Source organism: Equus przewalskii, chromosome X (assembly GCF_037783145.1).
Source record: "Equus przewalskii isolate Varuska chromosome X, EquPr2, whole genome shotgun sequence".
In the NCBI taxonomy this organism is placed as follows: domain Eukaryota; kingdom Metazoa; phylum Chordata; class Mammalia; order Perissodactyla; family Equidae; genus Equus; species Equus przewalskii.
Window position 1 is genome coordinate 7,259,816 of NC_091863.1, and position 22,799 is coordinate 7,282,614.

Below are 22,799 nucleotides of genomic sequence, written 5' to 3' on the forward strand. Positions count from 1 at the left end.
TCCACACAACAAAGCCTATATACTTCTAATGCAATTTGAAGTGTGTTAAGTATTTGTCAGTTTCAAAAGATCAAATATCGACCATGAGATAAATCTCAACATCTTTGACAATATTCGATTTCAGAAAAACAATTTTCATAGCCACACAAACTCAGCATTGGGAACATACTCAGGTTCTTATATCCTCTATGGTCCTATCATTCTCCACAAGTTACTCTCAAGTTTATCTGATTCCAAAGCACTTGGTCATTCTCCTGTCCCAGCTGGAAAGTGAGCTAGGATGAGGTAATGACTCATCTCTTTCCACACAGCCCTCCTCACTCAGTAGGAGTCATAATAGTAATGGTAATATTAATAGTAGATTAGTAGTAGTAGCAGCCATAGCAGAAGTAGTAGTAGTAATAACAGCAGCTCCATCTATTAAACATATACTATGTGCCAAATATTTTGCATATTTTATCTCTAGTCCACTTAATAATGCTAGAAGGAATGTATTATTACCCTGGATCTTTATTGATGGAGAAACGTACTTAGGCAGCATCACTTTCCCAAGTTCACACAGCTAGTAAATGCTGGAGCTGGGACTCCCAGTACAGCTCCATTTGATTCCAAAGCCTGTTCTCTTCTCCCTGCACATCTAACTTCTAGAGTAGATTTATGTCTTGATTCTTACGGCATCATTCTCTAAAAAGTCAACTCATTCATTCATTTTTTTGCTCCCTTGTAACATCTCCAGAAAATGACTGTTATGACTGCAATATGCTACGCTAGCTTGACAAATTGAGATGCCAAGGAGAGTCAGTGCTTCAAACGGAAGGTTGGAATTTCCAAGGTTACACACTTACAGGAGAAAAGCAAATAAGCAAGATTCTTCATCTAAGTGATACTGGTTAGAAGCAAGAGGATTCTAAATTTCAGTCAACATTAATTGCACCATGTAGAAAGACCTCTTCTGGGAAAAGGCATGCTTGGAACTGCTTATCAGGACTTAATTAAAAGACCCTTATTTGGCAAATGCTTTTCTACCATGAATTGTAACCTTTATCAGAAGACTTTTCAGAAGAAGGGAAATATTGCTCCATTTTAACATCCAACTCACTCTAAGTAAAACCAACTCTGGGCCACTGAACTAATTTAGAGTTTGATAAACAATAATAGGACTGAATCCAACTTAAGAGTAGAAATATACATAGAATTCCATGTCATCACCCCTTTAATACCACAGGTTTCTCCCAAACTTTCATTAGGGGTTAGTGTTTAGATCTCTGTCAATTACAGGAAGATCTATTTAGCCCAATGAAGGTTTGGATTCAAATTTGTAAGGAAAGGCTAACCAGACGAACTCAGACCAAGCGAAAGATGGTGCTACCCTATATAGTAAAAATGGAACATAAGTATAAACTCTATTTTGTGGAAATATAGGCTGCTTCCTTTCAAGTTAAGTTTTAGATCATTACATATGTATATCTTGACTGACTTCACGATTTTAACAAGAAAGAGTATCTGGATATAAGCGTGTTTGTGAAACTCAAGGTAGAGAACACTATGGAAAGTTCTAGCCTTTCTTCATTTAAAAATGTGGAGTCTTGAGCATAGATGAATGAGACTTTCAACACATAGTAGGTATCATGATACAGGCTGACAAACTCTGAAGGTAACTTTGGAAGCCTGTGTTTTTTATCATACATGACTGAAATAAGAAATAAAATATTGTTCTGCACTCTGCTTAGTCTACAGTCATAGAAAGGCTCATTTTCTTTCAGTGCATCTGGCAATCCCTTTGCCTGCCAAAAAGATGAAAGTCACACCAATATTCAGGCCACAAAATTAAGAGGTAGGAAAAGGCCTCTGTTAAACATCTTCAAAATGGGATGTGTGCCTATGGTAACAAGATTATTTCTGAATGAAGGAACGGGGAGCAGAGAAAGAAACATGTTCTAAATAATGCTACTTTAATGCTCAAAAATAAGTCTGAGGTTGTTTTGTTTGTTGCGTTTTAAAAACTTTTGTTTCTCGGTTTATAGTGGTCATAATTATCATATTTATATTTTATTTTTTTCTTCTTTCATTTTGTTTGGTAGTATTGGCTGCTGGAGTAAATAAATAATATATTTGAATAAGCATATAGTTTAGATTTCTAGAACTTTTAAAAAATGTTGAATATTGCCAATGTATTTTAAATGGAGCTCCCCAACAATTAGTATGTCCTATTAGTACAGGGACTTCCAATGGTAGTTGAAGACTTTACAAGATAAATGGCAAGGCCCCATGAGGTTGCTTCCTCCATCCTGCCGTGATGTTTTGGGCATGCCTGAAATGTTCTGGCATTACATCTTCTGCTTGCTGTCTTTTATTGCATGGAGTTCATTACTTAGGAAAACTTTTAAAAATATTTTAAGGTAGCAATTATTCTTTAAGCAGTAACAGCAAAAAAAACCCCAAAACAAATCAACATTTATAAATAGCAAAATGAAAAATAATTGCCTCAATTTTGGAAAAAAAACAAGTTCTGAAATGTTTTGTTTTTGTTTCATGAAAATTATTTGAACCTCAGCAACTATAAATCATCAAAGGTTTAGTGGCATTTAATGACCACACTCTGTCTTCTTTATAGCTGTTTGCTCAATGATAGTGTGAAACAAACAGACCTATTTTCACAACATTTTCTATGGCTCTCAACAGCATTGGAAAAATGACCCTCCCTGAGCCTCGAGCAAAGTGTCCTCACATCTGTGGGACAGCATAGAGAGGAACATCATGGGGGGAGGGCAACATCAAGAGGAGGATCATAGAGATGGATAAAGGATACTTCCTGTGGAAACAAATTTGATTTTGTTTCACCATCTCTATCGTTTATCCATTTAGCGAAATCATTGACAGAAAGCTATTTTATCATTGTAAATATCACAGTAATTTTTTCAGTACAGGAAACACTTTTATCGAATATATTATTTAGACACAAAATGGAAGAGATAGTCACCTTCTCTGAAAAATATAGTTATATAGGTAACTACCAAATATAGATAAATCAATCTCCAAGGAAAATGGCCAGATTCAATGGCCTTTTAACCTTCAAGAAATGTTTTTATGAGAGTATTTTGGAGAAGGGCTACACAAACAGTGAAAAGGACCAAAACTGTCATAAGAACCAACCACATAACTCTTCATATTAATTGCGATGGCTTCATTTCCACCACCTTGGCCTTACTCCATGGTCACTCCCAAAGACTCTTAGGAGGCATCTCTAGTTATTAGATATAATATTCAAATTTGCTCAGATTTATTCAAAATAAATCTGAATAAAATACTCCCTTATGGGTCATCAGCATAATGATAAAGAATTAGAGATTTACAACTGATTTCTTCTTGCTTGAAAAGAAAATCAGATCTCATTTTCCTTAGCAGAATGCTCTTTTTTTCCTTCTGGCTTTGGTGATCTGATCACATCATCTTATTTTCTGACTTTCCAGTTGAAAAAATCTCTTGGATAGAAATAGTATTGACTCACTTATTACTTTAGTAGAACAGAGACATTGTGATTATTAGCATCTTAAATTCGATAAACATCTTCACAATGAAGACCTCTCATAAGAACACAGATAATGAAAATTTCTGTGCTCTAGACTGTGCTCTACACTAAGATGCTTGTCTTAACTTACATAAAGGTATTTACTCAACTTCTACAGAAACAGTATGTTACAGACACTGCCTCAAACAAGAAGACTGCACCAAGTTGGAGAACATTTACTGAAGGCTGGGATATTTGTGGTTTAGCATATGGGTTTCCATTAACCAGTTGTGAGACCTAAACCAGGGGCTGGCAAACTATGGCCTGAAGGCCAGATCAGTCAGTCAACTGTTTTTATAGCATCATTGGCACACAGCCACGCCCATTTGCTTATGTATCATCTGTGGCTGCTTTCACACTAGGGCAGAGTTGAGCAGTTCCGACAGAAACCACATGGCCTGCAAAGTTGATAATATTTAGTAACTGGCTTTTACAACGTTTGCTAATTCCTGCCTTTGTGAATTAATTTGGGCCTCAGTTTCCCCATTTGTAATTGAGAGGTTGGTCAAGATTAAAGTTTTTCAACCAAGTTTGCACATTAGAATCACTTGGGGAGTTTTGGGAAAATCTCAGGGCCTGAGCTGCACCCCAGAGGATCTTGTTCCCCTGGGCTGGGCCCCTGCTCAAGGTGCTCTGTGTGCAGCCAGGACAAGAACCATTGCACTAGACAATGACAAAGGCCCTTCCAGCTCAGGGCTTTCCTGACATGAACCTCTTGTGAAATAAATAGTATCTGCCTGCAGGAACAAGCACTTGGAAATTATGCCTAAATAACTTCGGTCTCATCATTGAAGACTCACATTTGATTTATGCCATTCCAAGTCCCCGACTTCAGGAGTTTCGAATCTACAGTTTTGCGCAGATAAAGATGGAGAGCTATATAAATATAAATGGTTCCTTCGGAAGACAGATTTAAAATAGTCTAACAGATTTAATGAGTAACTTTTGATCTACGAAAATAATTCACTTTGAATATATCACAATTAAAACTATTATACATCAAATATAAGCCATTTGGGTGAAAATCCCTGCTGCCAGCCTGTTCTCTGCAGACTTCCCACTTGGTAGAAAGCCCCAGGCTGTCTCTGAGACAGACAGCTACACCTGGAAGGTAGTCTTGAACATAAGCAGCAAGAACTAGGAAATCTGGGGGATAGCAGATAATATCAAATGCACCTAAATCATGTTTTGGGAAGGGATTAAAGAATATTTAATAAGCCTTTGGAGGTTTAAATATTGCTGAAACAGCCCGAAGGACGGCATGTGCAGGCCCAGACTGCTCAAGACAGGCTGGGGGCCTGAGGTGGAAGAAGCCTGCCGTGAACAGAGCCTTGGGGTGGCTGCCAGCCTGCCACTCAGGGCGTCCACAGATGGCAGGAGGGAGATTCTGCAAGGGTTTTGAAGGTCAAACAAACAGGTAAATGCCTCCAAGAGTGAAACTGAGCATCTCCCTTGTGTTGCTGGCCAAGACAGTTTGGTTCAATTCAGGGTGACCCCACCAGTGACATTTGGGGCCAGATGATTTTCTGCCATGGGAGCTGTTCAGCATTTAGGATGTATAGCAGCATCCCTGACCTTGATCCTCTAGATGCCAGATCAGCCCCCTCCCCTCTCAAGTTGTCACAATAAAGAATTGTGTACTGTTAAGTTTACCCCCTAAGGTCTCTTCAAGATTCTTTATCATCTTGCCTCTAAGTGGAATTAAAGATAACTCTGTTCTGAGGCAGCAGGGAACAAAATACATATACAAAAATATATATGTAGAGGCCGGCCCCGTAGCCGAGTGGTTAAGTTCCCGCACTCCACTTCAGCGGCCCAGGGTTTCGCTGGTTTGGATCCTGAGCGCGGACATGGCACCACTCATCAGGCCACGTTGAGGCGGCGTCCCACGTGCCACAACTAGAAAGACCCACAACTAGAATATACAACTATGTACTGGGGGGATTTGGGGAGGAAAAAGCAGAAAAAAAAAAGATTGGTAACAGTTGTTAGCTCAGGTGCCAATCTTTAAAAAAAAATGTATATAGTATTATTTTATCCTACCCCTTGTGAATGACAAATATTTTATCACCTCTGCCTGAACTAAAGTTTTAAAAAATCAAATGGTCTCTTTATAATACTTTCTCAAAAGAAATCATTGAGGAGCAATTTGGAGATTCAGAAATGAATGCAGAGACCTGAAAAGCAATATTTTACTTGCTTATCTATTCAAAATTCCAAAGAATGGCTGGTGGGCCATGGTTTTCCTTTTTTATCTGATGGGCAAATTCTACCGACACAGTAGAGACTATAATCTGATTAAATTATTATAGGCTGTTCCGTTTGTTTCAACAAGTATTTACTACTGATAAAATACCTTGTAGCTTTTTAAAATACTCTACTCATTGAAAAATGAGTAATCAGTTACAAAAGAACTAGAAAATACAGACACTGGGCTTGCAAGTGGTTGGGGCGGGAAAGCTTGTGCCCCAAGAATGTTTATAAAATAATATGGAATGCTATCTACTTATGAAGGGGTGGTAAAGACAATAGGGAATGTCTGAGATTAGAGAACCTTATGAAAAGCGAAACAAGAGTAGTCTTCGGTGAGTCTAGAGTTGGTCCTTTAAGAATATTCTGGAGTTAGTAGAGGAAGGGATGAAAGGATTGAGGAAGGAGATTATGCACTTTTATTTATAAAAACCATATTGTCTGACTTCTTAGAAGAACCTATATTGTCTCTATAACTACAGAAAAGGCGTAAAATTTGGAATAAAGAGGGGAAGACGGAAGACTTCCGGGAATAACAAGAGTGACAGAGAGGAGCCACTAGCCTTTGTCCAAGGCGCTCCAAAGGCCAAACACTGCAAGGTTTAATCCTGAATTATTACCTCTGTCTTAGCGACGAGCAAATGAGGCTTAGAGAACTTAGTTTTGTTTTTTTTCCTTAACCTAAGTTCACACAAGTCTAAAACGGCAAGGCCAGGGCACTCCAGACTCGTCTTAGACCTGCTGAATCAGAATCTGCCTCTAAACAAGACCCCCAAGTGGTTCTCGTGTACATTCATGTTTGAGATGCTCTGGTCTAAGAAACTAATTTAAACCTACACTTCTGACTGATAAACAATCCTAGAAAGAGGGTTGGCTAACAGACCAAAAAGTTTTGTTATTGACTAACACATGGTAACCATTTTTATTTGTAGCCATGCTTTGCCAAGAATAACTAAATATGAATAACAACTCATTTAAGTCTCTTAAGAGATCTGAAATCTCAAACTCACAGACCAAGACTCTAAATTCACATATTTAACCAGGGCAAATAAATAATCACATTTCAAGTGATGAAATGAATTTGGGGATCACCAGAGATTCATCCATTCCTTCATTTAATGCTTACGTACAGAGCAGCTGATGAATATTAAATAATTCAACATTACTGTAAGTAAATAAAAATTATCCCACACGGATTTCCATATTCCAACTTTGTATTTTTACTTCTTTATTTATATTAGAACAGAAAATAGATCCTCTTCAATCAGAGTCACCACTTTAAAGGAAACTTCTTTGCTCAGTCCAGGAACCCTTGTGTCAAAAGTTAAGGCAAAAGCACTTCGTCTCTCCATCACCCAAGCTTTTTTTCCTTCCCAATAATTTTTTGAAGGGTGGTATGTTTGGGCCATAGTTCTTTCTGCCTTAATCATAGGCAATGATTAGTTAGGGGCAAGATGGGATCCCTGGGTCTGAGCCCCCAAACTTTTTTTAACCATAGTTACACTATTTAATTTCCCGTGGCCTCATGTTCCACATGGTTAAGAGGGTTCCTATTTACCGAGCTGCTCCCACCCACTAGATGCTGGGCTAGACACTTGGACCTATATTATCTCATTTAATCCTCCCAAGATCCCTAATGAGCAGGTGTTATCATTCCCATATTTTTGCAGGAGATACATGATTGTTCCAAGGATCAAATAATACTTGAAGGTGCTTTGCAAACTGTCAATCTGGAGATTTACAAATGTTAGTTATTACTCTTGGTAATAGCTGGTTCTCGGTGTTGAATCAACAAACATCATTGAACCACATCTCAAAACAAGTTAAAGCAGCATCTTGAATGATAACTCCCACCACCACCACCACCACCACCACCCAGCCCTGGCCTACAAGACTTTTTTCTAGAGGTATGGAGGCAGCATGATGGCCTTGCCTAATACATTTTCAGATGAATATCTAGAATAAAGGAGAAACTGGAAGCACTTCACTTAACGGACTTAACACTGTAAACGGGTGACACCCTTGTTTGCTGGGACCCTCGAAAGCTTGATTCAGCAATCCAGAGGCAAGAAAAGCAGCTCCCTCCGCGCTCCTTGAGTGGGGTTTGTAAGGGTACCTTAGGTCTCCTGGGAGCAACAGATCATGCTAAGCATGAGTCTGAAAGCCTGCCCATTTTATTCCTCTCAGCCTTAAATCTGACGTTGCCAACCAAGAGCAACTGAGCTCCGGACAGTCATGTCAAAGGTCAAAGGAGGGAGAAATAAACCTCTCTACCGGGCCAGGATATTTATCCTAACGTCTAAGTTTGTAAAAATTCCGTAACAGATAAAGCAAGCCCACCAGCTGGCTTGGCAACACAATAGCACTTCCTCCAGTTGCCTCTCACAAAGTCTTCCTAGAGATGGGTCCTTTCAGAGTGGAAATGACATAAACTGCTTCTGAGCCTGCATATTTACCTGACCTATTAGCCCTGTTCAGGAAGGAAATGGAGACCTCTGAGGAAAGCACGTGAGAAGAGTCCAGCCTGTGAACAGTAGACCTTTAGTAAGAAAGGGTCTGGTCCGGATTCTATCATGGATTGAAACCCTCATATTTTGCCCTTATCTGCCACTCCAAAGGAGGGCACAGTGTGAATGTCACTGTTTGTCCTCTCTGAACGTTGCTTTACATTGAAATGTGTTTTCACTTCGTCTTTTGGAATTAGGCAATTTCCAGATAGCAACACCTAAGTCAGCAATTTTTGACTATTCTTCATATTAAAAACTATCTTATGGATTGAGTTTCATGGAACTCTTTTCATAGCCCTTTTATACACTCTTATCATAGTTTATAATTACATCTAGACCATAGAAGCAACAAATTATCTTTGTGATTCATTTCTGCATTCCCAGTGTTTACCCAGTGCTTATCTCATTAGCTACACACAAATATTCTTTGGGTGAAAAAATAAAGGTTCTTTTCTTTCTTTAAAAAAAGCAAGATTTGATAAACCAGATGGGAAAAAGACCATTTATAAAGGCACAAAGAGGTTAGAAGCTTTTCATGATTTCCATGTTGTTTCAATAATAAGAACCTAGTTTATCCCAATGTGAATAAAAACCATTATCTTCTTGATTTCCCCCCAATAAACAGTAAAGGAGATATAAAGGAGGAAGTAGACGATAACACTACTGTTCTATACATTCTATCCTAACGGCACAGAAGAGAGCACGGAGAGCAAGACACCCCAGGACCACAACCAGGGAAGGGCTGGAAGCCTTCTCCTGCAGCAAGCTCCTTCACTTTAGAGCTTTCTTCCTCCTCCAGCCCTAACCAAATATTGAAACCCCTCCTCTTCCTATTCTAAGGGAGACAGCTGCTAACACACAGCCCAAGGCCAGCTTGCTCCATCCTTCACTCACAAACCAAAGGCAATCTACAATAAAAAAAGAAAACTGGCTGACTGAGCCTGTGATTGGTCGAGGCTGTCTGCGTGTCATGTTAACTCTATTTGTCTCATCTGTCTATATGTGTCTAAATGTGACAGTCATGGCATAAACCCAAATGCCAGCTTCTCTTTCCTAGGAAACAGTCCGCCATCAACATCTTTGGTGTTGATTCCATCAGATAAACCAGGAACACGAAAGACTAGCTCGTCTCCCATAGACTTCAAAATGGTGCTTGTTTTTAAAGCCATTTCTTTCAGTCCACCACTCACTGCTTCTTAAAAGTCCATTTTACTACATAACTTGGTTTAGAAAGAAGGACAAATCAAAGTTTCCACCCAATTATAATTCCCCTGAGGGTTGTTCAAAGTTTCCCATGTCAGCCAGAAACACAAATCAACCCTATAACCACTGAGTAATTTATGATACTGTCAGGAAATCCACGATTGGATTACACCAGTGAAGCCTTTATTGTAACAGTAAATGCCCAGATATAATAATACCTCATGTTCGTGGAACGCTTACTATGTGCCAATCACAGTGCAAGGCACTTTACAAGCATTTTTCTTTTTTGATGAGAAATGCAAAATGTGTTTTCCTCTGTCAGCTTAAAAACTATCCTTACAGGTATGCAAAGACCTTAAGTACAATGCTCAAAAGTCCAAAACATACGTTGATAAGTTTTCAGTGGATTTTATAAATGCAGTTTTGTCAGATTTTTCCAGAATGCTTGCATCATATACTGAGAATAACCCAAATCTTTAGCCACATTCACTTTCTCAAGCTACTCATGTCCTCTTCTTAATTATTTACCTATCTAGTGTCGAAAAGTTTACCAGTCTTTCTAAGAATAATCTAATTTATGATTTGTCAATGGCATAGAATGAAAGAGAATTTTGATTGTCATCTTAAAAAAATGAAATATTTAGTTAAGGCAATTTCAGCAATTGTACTAGCTTTAACTTTGTAACTGGTCAAGACAAATTGTGTTCTTTCAAAATTTTTCAACTTAAATTCAAATACCATGCACAAATACATACCCCTTACTTATGTTCACTCACTTTACATATTCAAATAAAATTAAATACTTATCTGTATATTAAGTTATTCAGGAAAAAATCACCCTAAGAGGGAAATTAGTGGGCCCATTTAAGCTGCAATTACGATTCATTTGTTTCCACATGAGCATCTGCTTTCCTCTGTGATGTCCCTGAGGTCATCTGGGTCCATCTGTGTGAGTCAAGCTCATGGCACGAGGTCTGGCCCTTCCCATGCTGGCTCAGCTGTAGAAAATTTCGGCCTGGGAATATATTAAGGCAGCTTTTTTGGCGACCCTAGAGGCATCATCCTATACCCATGATGGTGGCCTCCAGCCAGGACAGGTGTGTGTTTAAAATCACTATAAAATAACTGTGTTTAGTCTCAAAACCTCAAAAGAAACCTCAGAAATGACTGGACCACTCGAAAGGTAATGCTGTCCATGCTGGCACTGTTAGCTGCAGTAGAAAGTAGCCGAAGAGACACAGAACAAACTGGACCGTGGGGGAACCGTGTTCCAGTCTTAGTTCATAGGTATCTCGCTAGGTGATTTGGGGCAACTCCTTTTACCACTCAGCCCTAATTTCCTCATGCACAAAATGAGGATGAAACAACATGAGCTCCAAGGTTGCTTCTGGCTCTAAAACGTTACTTAGGTTTACAGTAGGCAGGCAGAGGTTTGAACAGCATCCTCCTTATAGTGCATCAAAAAGCCAGAAGAAATAAGCACACTCATCACCAGTGGGTCACTGCACTAGGAAAGCAGGAAAAGAATTGCATTTATGCCTGGATCCAAGACCCAATCAGCAATGACACCTTCTATTTCTTCTTAATCTTCACGGGCAAGACATTGAATCTCATACCTTTGAATGTTTCTGCTGACAGTGTGCTGGGTTTTGACCTATGACACTGTTTCACTTTGCCAATTAAGAAAGATAGCACAAAATCTAAAGAAATGTGAATGTCTTTTCCCCCTCCCATTTCTTCTGTGGATACAGTAACCCTAATCTCTCTGATATCCTCATTTGACCTTACCTTCAGAAAAATGTACATTACATCAGCCTCTCTCTCAAAAACAAAATTACTTCAGTGTTCCCCTATAGAGAAGAGTAAAAATGCCCCAAACCCTTAACCTGGTATTCAAAGACTCAAAATCTTCCCCCGACATGACTCTTCCAACGTTCTCTCTCCTGGCCCCTCAATAGGCACCCTGCGCACCAGCCAGCATTGTCTAGAATTTCTAAGCTGTTTTGCAGATTCCTGCCAACAGGTCTCTGCTGGCCTCAATCCCGAAGAACACCTCGCTCTTCTTCTTTGATGCATAATCCACTGATCTGTCAAGGCAGCTTACATCCTACCACCCTGAAGCAAGGTTTCTTGTCGACTCAAAACCAGAGTCATCTCTTCCTCCTACGAATCCTGAAACACTCCTCTAACCCATCAATTCTGCACACGTCCATCAACAAGTGTTTATTCATTGTTGTGCTTCTGCCCAAAACACATCAAAGAAACAACATGGACCCTTATCTCACACACAAATAATACAAGCAGTGGTTAAAAAATAATTGGCAGGCAGTCTACCTCCAAAGTCCACACCTTCACCGTCATCCCATTCTGCCGCCAGTTTCTAACATACATTGTTATGTTCCAACATACTGCAGGCTTCCTCTCGCTCCACAGGGAAAGCCTGTGCTGAGGGTTTATGTGAAACATTGTATTTTGTTCTCCCAAGTCTCTACGTAAGTAAGCACATTATTAGCCCTGTTTTACAGACGAGTAACAGGCGGCACAGGAACATTGAGCAACAGGCCCAAGAATTACATTTGTTTACACAGCCACATGACTAAGAGATAGCTTGTGCACTTGTCTGTGCATTTTCCGGAACTCTCTGAGCTTATCAAAAATGATTCCAATAATCCTAAATCATCAGGCAATAATACATTCCTCTCCACAGGTGAAGGAGGGGAGAGGGGACTGATCAGAGGGAGCAGACAGGTGAGAAGGAGAGAGAAGGGAGTGGTCTCCAGCTTACTCTGAAAAACATGTCCTTACAGATGTTTTCTTTTACTTTGTATACCATAAATATCTTTTGTACCAAACTAAGACAATTAAAATATAGGTTTAACATATTTTACAAATATTTGGAAACAATATTTTCATCACATGGGAACTTCAAAAAAATATATAGTGCAGACTAAAGAAATGTCCCTGTGAAATAAGCACAAGCAGAAGTGCACTGGGAAGAGGCCAGTTGGAACTGGTGAGACCCCATATAACTAAAATATTTTAGAAGACATGTCTGACTTACTCACATACCCCAATGGCATTATGTGGCAAAATGTCACAAGGTATATCTACATTTTAGATTAAAATCTAGCCTGGAATTATTGTGAACTAGTTTGAAAAAACATACAGGGTTACACGATGGATGTCATGTGATAATAACGACTGATACCAGGGAATCTACAGACATCTAGTAATTCAACATTGTTTTTTAATAAAAGGCTTGCAAATGGCGGATGTAATGGTCCTTTTTCTAGGAAGTCTTTCTCCATCTCTCAGTCTGGGGTTGGTGTCCCTGCTTTGGGCATGGTGTGCCTCCCTCTACCACCAACAGAGAAAATATTTACCTATTGGAATTCTCTACTAGACTATAAGCTCCATGAAGGAGGGGGGCAGTGTTTGCTTGAAGTGCCTTCATTTACTAAGCATATATTAACTTACTTTTTCATGACCTCTCAAATAAACCTATATGCCAGATATGGTTGATGGGAGGATAAACGAAGTAATCGTTGTAATGGGTCTATTAAGTGTCCACTACATAGTATAGCATGAAACAAATGTGAATTGTTCTAGAATCATCTGAGATCTAGTTTATCAAAATTCACCCCATTAAATTGAAGTCAACAAAACATAAGATAGACAAAAATAATGGTTCACGTCCGGTTGGATAAAATATAATATAATATCTGGCTACTCATCTTACTTAGAAATTATCTTACAGAATACTTTGTCATATATAAGAATGAATATCTGCAATATTATTATGAATTTAATTTAAACTTTCATGTAGGGTTAATAGGTGATCATCAATGAAGCAACTGACAAGTATTTATTGAGAACTATCTGTAAGACCCTGTGGTCAGTGTTAGGTGAGTGATGGAGCAGTGTGAGCCAAAGGTCTCTGCCTAACTTAAGGTGATTAAATCCTTGACAGAGACATAACATATGTTCAGTTGACTAGATAACTAGGTATATAACTGGAGTAAGTGATTGTTACGGGCTGAATTTGCCCCCCTCCCCAATTCCTATATTGAAGTCCTAACCCCAATACTTCACAATGCGACCCTATTTAGGAATAGGGTCTTTGCAGATAGAATCATTTATGATAAGGTCATACTGGAGCAGAGTGGGCCTTTAATCCAATATGACTGGTGTCCTTATAAAAAGGAGAAATTTGGACAAAAAGACAAGCACGCAGGGAAAATGCCATATGAAGAGACACAGGGAGAAAACAGCCAACTGCAACCCAAGGAGAGAGACCTGAAACACATCCTTCCCTCACAGTTTTCAGAAGGAATCAACACTGCTGACACCTTGATCTCAGACTTCCAGCCTCTAGAACTGTGAGACAATAAATTTCTGTTTTTCAGGCCACCTAGTTTGCGGCCCTTTTTTAGGGCAGTGCTAGCAAATTACTACAGTGATAAACACTAAATTCTTTTCACAGCTGGGGATTTCTCAACCTGCGTAGTATTGATATTTAGGGCCAGATAATTCTATATGGTGGAGGTCCATTCTGCACATTGTAAGATGTAGCAGCCTCTATCCACTACATGCATGTAACACACACACACGCACATACATACCTTTCACTGGAACCTGCACCATATGTGCTACTATTTCCAAAGAAGAAATAACTTAGAGAAATTCTAAGGAAAACTAAAAAAAAGTCGAGCTCAGTATCTACCTACAACGTTCCTAATTGCAAATAAAGCACAAAACTTTCAAAAATATAGAACCTTACAATCTACAAATGAAACACAAGAGTGAAATCCCATGTCTTCCCCTCCAGGTGAGAAGGGCTACACAGGAAGACTGAGCTTTAACTGGAACCTTTATCAAAGGATTACAAAATCACAATGGGATGATTCATTGAAATGGGCCTCAGACAAAAGAACTCCCTCAGCCACCCCTTAGAGTCAGAATAGCAAAACAATGGTTTGGAACTTCAGCTTCAGCTAACCTGAAGTGAGGTTATGCTGAAATTGAAGGGCAAGGAAAGGCCAATTTTTCTCAGTTTGTATATTTTTATAGGTGTAACTAGAGAAAAGAAACAAGAGCTCCAACATTGTATGACAGAACAGAAAAAAGGAATTACTGCATTATAATTCCCTGAAAACTCTGGAATGCATTATATTAAATTCTCTTATATGTTATGTGGTTCGCAAACCAACCCTTTAATCCAAGTCTGGAGGACTGAGAGGCTTCTTAAAATTCAATTAAAATGATGTAAAAAGGTCTACACTAGGATGTGCTCCATTTAGAGACTTATGCATTTGGCAAGAAGACTTTTCTTTTTTTATCTTAAAATAGAGTTCAGGAAATGCTGGTTTAATTTTCTCTTTGCTTCAATATTTTACGAGTGCTTCCCAATGCATTGCCTCTGAAAGGATTAGATTACTGCATGAATTCTACATATTGGATTTTTCATGTCTTTTTCTTTTGTGCCTAGAAAAAAGTTGCGATGTACAAAAATATATTCCACTTCTTTATATAAACACATGTATATTGAAACCCAATATGAGTAAAAATGTCCCCCAAAGTTTAGAGTTATTGCAAGAAACAATTATTCTTCCTAATCAGTGCAAAATTCCCCTCTTCAAATAATGGACTGTTACTAACAGAAGGACAAAAACATTTTCAAACAGGAGGCACCTGAGTCCTCACATATCCAAATAAGCAAGGCAAATCTATCGTCTTATCAATGAAAGCATCCTCACGCTTCTCCATGCTTTGTGTTTCCACATCATCACAAAGCCACTTCTGTAGGGGATGCTACAGCCTCAGAAAAATACACTTATAGAACACATTTACTTTTGCAGATCAAAGTAATAACTAACAAAAATACACTTCCTTGGTTTTGGTCCTTTCAATATGCTATTACTTTCTTCAAAAATCAATGTTTATATTGTACTTAGGTTTTAAACAAAACAAGGAAGGACATATGTTCATAAATATGTGATAACTGAAATCTCACGGACACCCAAATGTCATATATTCTTATTAAGTTTTTTATTCTAACATAAGTGGCGTGTTTTAGAACAAACATGCTATGCTAGCATGTTATTAGTTTAAATGCTCATAAGCACATTTCGTGAAATGGCTATAAATAAATGCTCATAAGCATATTTTGTTGAGCGGCTGTAAATGTGTTTTGGTGCACTGGGTACTGTTTATATGCTTATTTTTCTGTAATTAGAAGGTAAAATATACTACATCGCTAATTGTCAGGCCCTCCCAGTGACAGTATCAACGACTGCTAACCCACTGGCTTGATTAGACGAGTGTGCAGGGCTCATAATTGAAGGGTTTCATTTTCGTTACAAAAAAGGGCTGGAGCATGACAGTATCGCCTCATAAATTTGGAGATGTTATGTAAGTAATTAATAACTCCTTGGTGACAGTACACAAGTAATAAGCAGAACTTGACTAGGTTTAAATATCAAGTCTGAGAGTTATTGAATATTGAGCATCATTGTGGTGTTTTAACAATTGATCATTAAAAGGCAGCGTTAATCCAACCAAAGGAAATGTTTTATAAAGAACAAGACGATCTGGCACGTTTACGTTTCGGAAAATAAGAAGACCTATATCCGATCATCCCAAACATTCTGTCCCCAACCAAAAAAGGCGGGGGAGATCATCTTGTTTTCTAAAACTTGATAGCCATATCAATTTCTGAAGAATTTGTTTTAGAAGCACAATTCATACACACATTGCCTTGCTAATATTAACTTTGGAGGTGTGTTTTTGGCTATTGCCGTGCACTACACTAGAAAACCAGCCAGTGTCTGTCTCCCCGTGTCTGGATCACTAAATCCTCGGGCTTAACTTCCTCTCCATGTCTAAAGACGGATTTCCACCAGTCGTCCTTGGACACTTTGAGTGAGGCCTGCTGCCCAGGTGATGTTTTTGTTCCCCAAGTGACATTTGGAAGCAGGGGTTCACTTCAGCGCATCACCTTTCCTTAGCATATCAAGAAACAGCCAAACCAAATAACAGATGTAGTCCATTAACCCCAGCATCACAGAATAAACTATGAGGTCCCAGAAAACCCAGCCACCCATGAGCGCTGAGGAGAAGTGATAGGAACCATTTGTGAGAAGGGACGAAGTGTTCTGAGCGCTAATACTCTTGATCACGTGATTCGCTTTCTGCTTGCTCAACACCACGGTGTGTGTTTTTCCTGAGAGGAAGGGCTTCAATATATATATTTACTCAAAGCTCTTAATTTATACTTCCTTTCCTTTTAATTGGCGTCTTGTGATCTAAAATTAGCCGGTGAACACAGTATCTCACTATCAGAGCAAACTCCCTGGGCTGAGATTGCAATAATTAGACCCACCGTCGCCTGAAATTGAAGAGACACCTGGAGACATGGCTTATTTCTTCCCCGGTGCATTCTATCCATATTTAGAGAGTGATTTTTAAAAATTTGACGTATAGTTATATTAATTATCATTCCCCAAGCTGGAGTTAGGTTTAATGATTTCATGGTAAAAGTGAAGTTCAAACAGTCTTGCCTGTAACCTTACTGAATAAAGAGCCTCCACGGAAAGGAATTCTTTCGTGAAACCTGAGATGGTCCGAGCGCTCTAGTTCACCAATAAGCTGGGTATCATTTACACAAGGAATAAAAGGTCACATGTCCTCTAAAATCCCACATTTGCTCCAGGCATTTCTCCCTCTATTCTTTTGTTTGTGCGGTAACTAGATACAGGTACAATGCAAGTAAAATTAGTTTTCCCTGATGAGTGAGGAAAATAAATGCCTCAAAAATGCCCAAAGCCAGATTTTATCTGCTGTTCCTTCTTGTTCTCTCTCTTTCCCTTGTCTCTCTCTCTCTCTCTCTTTCCAACTGCAAGGATTGAAAATGATCCAGATTTTTGAATTCGCCCTCACCTTGACAACGCTAAAATCACAAGCAGCAGTCAACTTTTACAAGATACCCTTATTGTGCAACATTTATAGGCTGCCAAAAAACATGCTAAAACTAATCAGATAACAAAGGTGAAGAGAAAACCTTCACCTGCCACGTAGCTAGCAGTGAATACACTTTTTATTTCCATGACATTTGCTGGCAGAAAGGGGTTGGCTTAAGGCGGATCGGACTAACCTTCAATTTGTCATAGCGCTCACTCAAAGCTGCCACCTGATGGTCTCGGTGCCGCCCAACCAGTTTACACAAGGCACAGATTAACTGGTCATCGGTCACGCAGTACATATTCACCCTCTCATCCTCGTGCTCCAGGCACATCAGCCCCCGGATGTGCGAGTCCGGAATTGGCTCAATCAGACGATGGCCTGTAAAGGGCTTCTTGTTCGGGTGAGTGGCTTTCAGGCACTCATCACAGTAGGACACTTCGCAAGTGACACAGGTCTTCACAGCGTCCTGGGCAGGATCCTGGTCACAGAATTGGCAGAGGACTTTCTCGGCGGAGGTCATGGTGTTGGCGTCGAATGCCCGCTCTCGGCGGGTCTCGCTGGGGGAATTGGGCCCGCTCACTGATGCTTTCTGAAACCTGTCGATGATGTTCTGCAGGGTGACGTTTCGCTTGAGCCCGTCTAGACCTCGCTGGCTGAGTGTGATGACATGTCGGCAGGTGGGGCACTGGAAGGCGGTGATGGACTCCACGGACTCGTTGGTGGCGCAGTGTGACACCAGGATGCGATGGGCGCAGTTGAAGCAGAGGCTGTGTGCACAAGGTAGCAGGAGAGGGTCCTCAAAGAGCTCCAGACAAATAGGGCAGGTCAGCTCCGACTCCAGTGTTTCCATCTTCAGGCAAAGCTCTCCTGGGTCATCAGCAAAATCCAAGGAAGCTGATCAGCTATCTGGAAACAGAACGTAAGATTTGATTAGGCGCGAGGGGGTCAGCCATGGGGAGCTGTCAGCTTTGAATGCATCTCAGAATAATTTCAAACACAGGTCATGGAAGGGTAAATGTGTGTACGTACATTCCAAATAACTCTCTTTCTATTCACTGGGGAAATAAGGAGGGGGAAAAATATCCTAAGCCAGCCTAACAGCTAACATTTTCTCAAAGTTCTAGTTACTGAAAGCAGCAATTTTTTTAAAAGGTCTTACTCCAAACTGGCAAGGTACTGAAATTGTAATTTCCCTAATTTGTATCTAATCACAAATAATCTTATTGTGTCAAAGCCAAGTTTTACCTTACACTGAAAATTAAAATGTAGAAACGTTAATTAATGAACTATATGGTCTTTCATAACTTTGAATTTATGAACTTACATGTTAATGCATATGTGTTTTAAGGACTTTTTACTCTGCAACACTAAACCAGGCTTCTTCAGAGAAGTAGAAAGGCGCTTAGAGGAATGTACATGAAATGTGTATGAAATCAAATGCATGATTTCAGTGGAAATGATAATGCTTAAATATGAGATGTCAGTCTCCAAAATATATTCCTGAGAAAAAATATTGACTTCCACAAAGATGATTGTGACAGAGGCAATGTTTTTGGCATGTGTTTGTTACTCTTCTGAATAATTGTATTGTCTAATCTAGCAGTGGGACGTGGGTGGGCAGAAAGAAGCAGAGAAAAATATCTGGGGGCCTTTTTAGTGGATGTAGTGAGCTTGGGTACCAATGACTAATGGCAGTCTAGTTAATTAGAACAAGGATTTTAGCGGCTACAATATTCATTTGGTAAGTTGTAACAATGGTAACAATTACAGTTCAGAAAGCAGTTTAGAGTGCTTGCATTACTCCAAGGAGACTTACAAGGGCCGCTGAAGGACCTTGCACAGCTCTCCTGGACTAAAATCTCCCATCAAGGGCTTGTCAGTGTCGCCAGCGACAGGCCGAGCTGGCAGGAGGTCCAGCCTCACACTCAAAGCCGTGTTGGCCCGGGCACGACCTCCGCCAGCTTTGTTGCTCCCCTCCAGGCCGCCTTCGGGTGGCCCAGCTGCACGCTCCCCTCGCCATGAAGACTTGCTGCTTTTGTGAACTCTCGCCTGCCTTCCCTTCAAAAAGGGTAGGGGAAAGAATCCCACATAAACCCCAGTTCATTAAGGGGGAAGAGGCCTCATGCTCATTAGCAGGCCTGGGAACCAAGCCTCTTTGAACCTTCTCCCTTTCAAGACCATTAGCAGAGGTCTGCGGAACAGTGACGAGCATATTAGATGCAGCCCACTGCCGGCTGTGGGAGAATAGTGCAGCTCACCCAGTGGACGCAAGGTTCAAATCACCCTCCGGGGGGCCTTCTCAGGCGGATTTATGGGAAGGTTTCACATCCAAAGCTATGTTTAGTGATTGTGACAATCAGCCTTTTTGTATTCACACCTTCATTTATTTACAAAATTCGCAATTTCTCGAATACCTTGACCTTTTCTGAAACAGCACTTCTCAGAAATACCATGCGCTGCTTTGGATAAACTAATGCTCATCTTGCTATCAACTGAATGGTAACTGATCATTAAAAGTGTAAAGTATGTGCTGAGCTTGTGAAAAATTAAAGAGCTACTGGCTTCATAGAAGCCCGGTATCTTAAAAAATTCTTCAGCCATTCACTAATATTAACTCCATAAGAAAGAATAGATGGGCAGCTGAGATTCGAAAGATTAAAGCTCACTCATCTTTCCATAACCTGCAATGGAAACCCCGGGGCTGCCGTTGTGAGAAACTTATCCCCGCTTGGTCACAGCCAACTCTTCCTACAGATGGCTTGGAAGAAATTGAAAGGTTTTACCTATTAATCATTATTTTGGTTAATCATAGGAAAACAGAATTCTCTCTAAATCAAATTTCTTCTGTCTTCCCATCAGAAGGATGTAAATTAAAGGGAAAATGTAGCCATTTCGGTCTGCTTTGTTCTCAGGTGGAACGAGAGCACCTACCGCCGGATCTCAGCCAGGGGAGGAGTGTCAACCATGCCTGGAGAGCCGTGAGGATTCTTTTTCACTCAGGTGCCAGGATTCCATCCCAGAGTGGTGCAATCAGAATTTCTAGAGGTGATTCCGTTGCTGACCCCAATGGAAATCCTGGCTGACATTTCATTCAAGAGACATTTACTGAATGGTAGGCACTGAGCTGGCTCGAGAAGCCAGAATCTGGCACCCTCATCATGCCACCTCTACAATCATAGCCGAAGCCAACATCATCTCTTACCTGGATTATCACAATACCTTTCTAAATGGTCTCCTGGCTTCTTACTCTCATCTTCCTCCCCCTCCCCATAATCTATCTTCCACTCAGAAGCCAAAGATCCCGTTAAAACATGACAGAGCCTGCCTCTCTTCTGCTCTACCCTCCAATGGGCTTCCTATCTCACCCAGAGAGAAATTCACTAGAATAAAACCAGCCCCAGACAACACAGACTCAGACAGTGACCTCATTTCCTCCCACGCTACCCCTTGTTCTGCTCTGGGCACATGGCTTCCTTGTGATTCCCCAAACATGCCAAGCACGTACCATCTCCTCCTTTCAAGGTCTTTGGAATCCACATGACTCCGCTCCAGTGTCATCTTCTTTGTGAACCCACATAAAACCAGTTCTCCTGCTATCACCATGACCATCCATCCATCCATCATGGCAATCCCTTTGCCCCCCATCTTAGTGTCTTTCTCCATAACATTTATCACCAACACATTCTCTTAGTTTGCTCATTGCTCCATCTCCCCCCACTGCCCCACCACTAGAATATAAGTTCTATGAGAGCAGACTCTTCACTTTGCTCTTTGAGGGATGGACCACCAGCACCTGGAATAGTGCCTTGCACACAGCAGGACTCTAACATTTGTTGATTGAGTTAATAAACATACTGATAAATAAAACATAACCATTGCCTTCAAGGATCTCAATATACTAGAATAGGGGTCAGCAAACTTTTTCTATAAAGGGCAAGACAGCAAACATTTTTGTCATCGCAAGCCATACAGTCTCTGTTGCAACTACTCAATTCCACCGTTGTAGCCACACAAAAGCAGTCATACACACTTCAGAAATAAATGAGTGTGGCTCTCCAACAAAATCAGCTTTACAGAAACAGGGAGCAGGCTGGATTTGGCCTGTGGATCTTATTTTGCCGACCTATGTATTAGAAGAGAGAGACACTTACAGCCAGCTAAAATATAAATGAAAATCACTCTCTGGGAAGTATGAATAAACTGCTGTGCAGACAATAACAGCAACGATGGTGGAGTTAAGACTGCAACAAGCAGGGACAAGTTTCGAGTACTAACAGGAAATGATATGCACTGGGATTTCACCCTGACTTCAATGGAAATGATGTGAGTCGAGTGCTTAGGGGCAATTCATGTAAGAATGATTTAACAACAGCTGCTCAGACTGGATCTTTTTCTTTTATTGCCATAGCGCTTGGTGCTTTGTGTAAGTGTCGAAGCTGTAAATGTTGGTTAATTGTATTAAGTGATGACAAAATACCTAAATGCAAAGTGAGGTTCAGCCAATTTTCTGAACCTTTTGCGTGGATACTGCCAAAAAGGAAGGGGGTTTTGATTTCATATCTATAGTGGATTCCATTTTTTCTACTTTTATACAGATTTTGCCATGGTACAGATAACATTTTTGTTAAATTACTCAACAACATGTTACTAGTAAGCACACACGCCATTTCTTCACCTAAAAAAAAATTAACATGGTTTACTTTCTAGCTTTCTTTAAAATATCTTTTTTGAGAAATGAAAATACTATTCATTCTTTTACCAAATATTGAAGTCCCTCTAGGTTCTTGGTCCTGGGACAAGTAATGGTAACACCTGGCCCGTAACAGTGATCTTACGGTCCAACAGGGGAGAGAAAATATTAACAAATTGCTATGCAACAAAAGACAAAAGACACATGCCAAAGGTTGGGGGAGAAGAGGATGGAGAAGCTTCCTGAAGGAGGCAACATGCAAGGTGGGTTTTAGAAGATGAACAGGCGTTCATTAAACAGATAAGAGGTGGGGGGAGTGATTTTGTGCAAAATGTTATCTTTTTCTTTTCTTAACTCCCATAATTTAATTTCCAGGCCTCACAAAAAAAAAAAAAAAAAAAAAAGCGCTTCTTAGCCTTCACTACAATGGAAGGAAATCACACGTGCATATCATTGTCAGAAAATTCTATAGCTCTACATTTTTCTGAATGGACTGATTGGTCCTCATTCAGAGGAGGATGTGGGTAATCATGGGAACCCCTTATAACAACTGGGAATGGCAACAATCCACAGCTCACACTTCTGCTTGTCCACAGTTTTTAGAGTATGGAATAGCGAG

General features: G+C 40.1%; 1 protein-coding gene across 4 annotated transcripts in view; it reads right to left on the reverse strand.

The window, feature by feature from the left end:
• MID1 (midline 1) overlaps nucleotides 1-22,799 on the reverse strand; it is a 347,027-nt gene that overhangs the window by 98,855 nt on the left and 225,373 nt on the right. For all 4 annotated transcript variants that reach the window (XM_070604434.1, XM_070604436.1, XM_070604433.1 and 1 more), the window contains exon 2: nucleotides 17,681-18,396. In XM_070604434.1, the coding sequence (XP_070460535.1) occupies nucleotides 17,681-18,340 (660 nt within the window). In that variant the 5' untranslated portion in view covers nucleotides 18,341-18,396. The remainder of the gene's footprint in view (nucleotides 1-17,680; nucleotides 18,397-22,799) is intronic.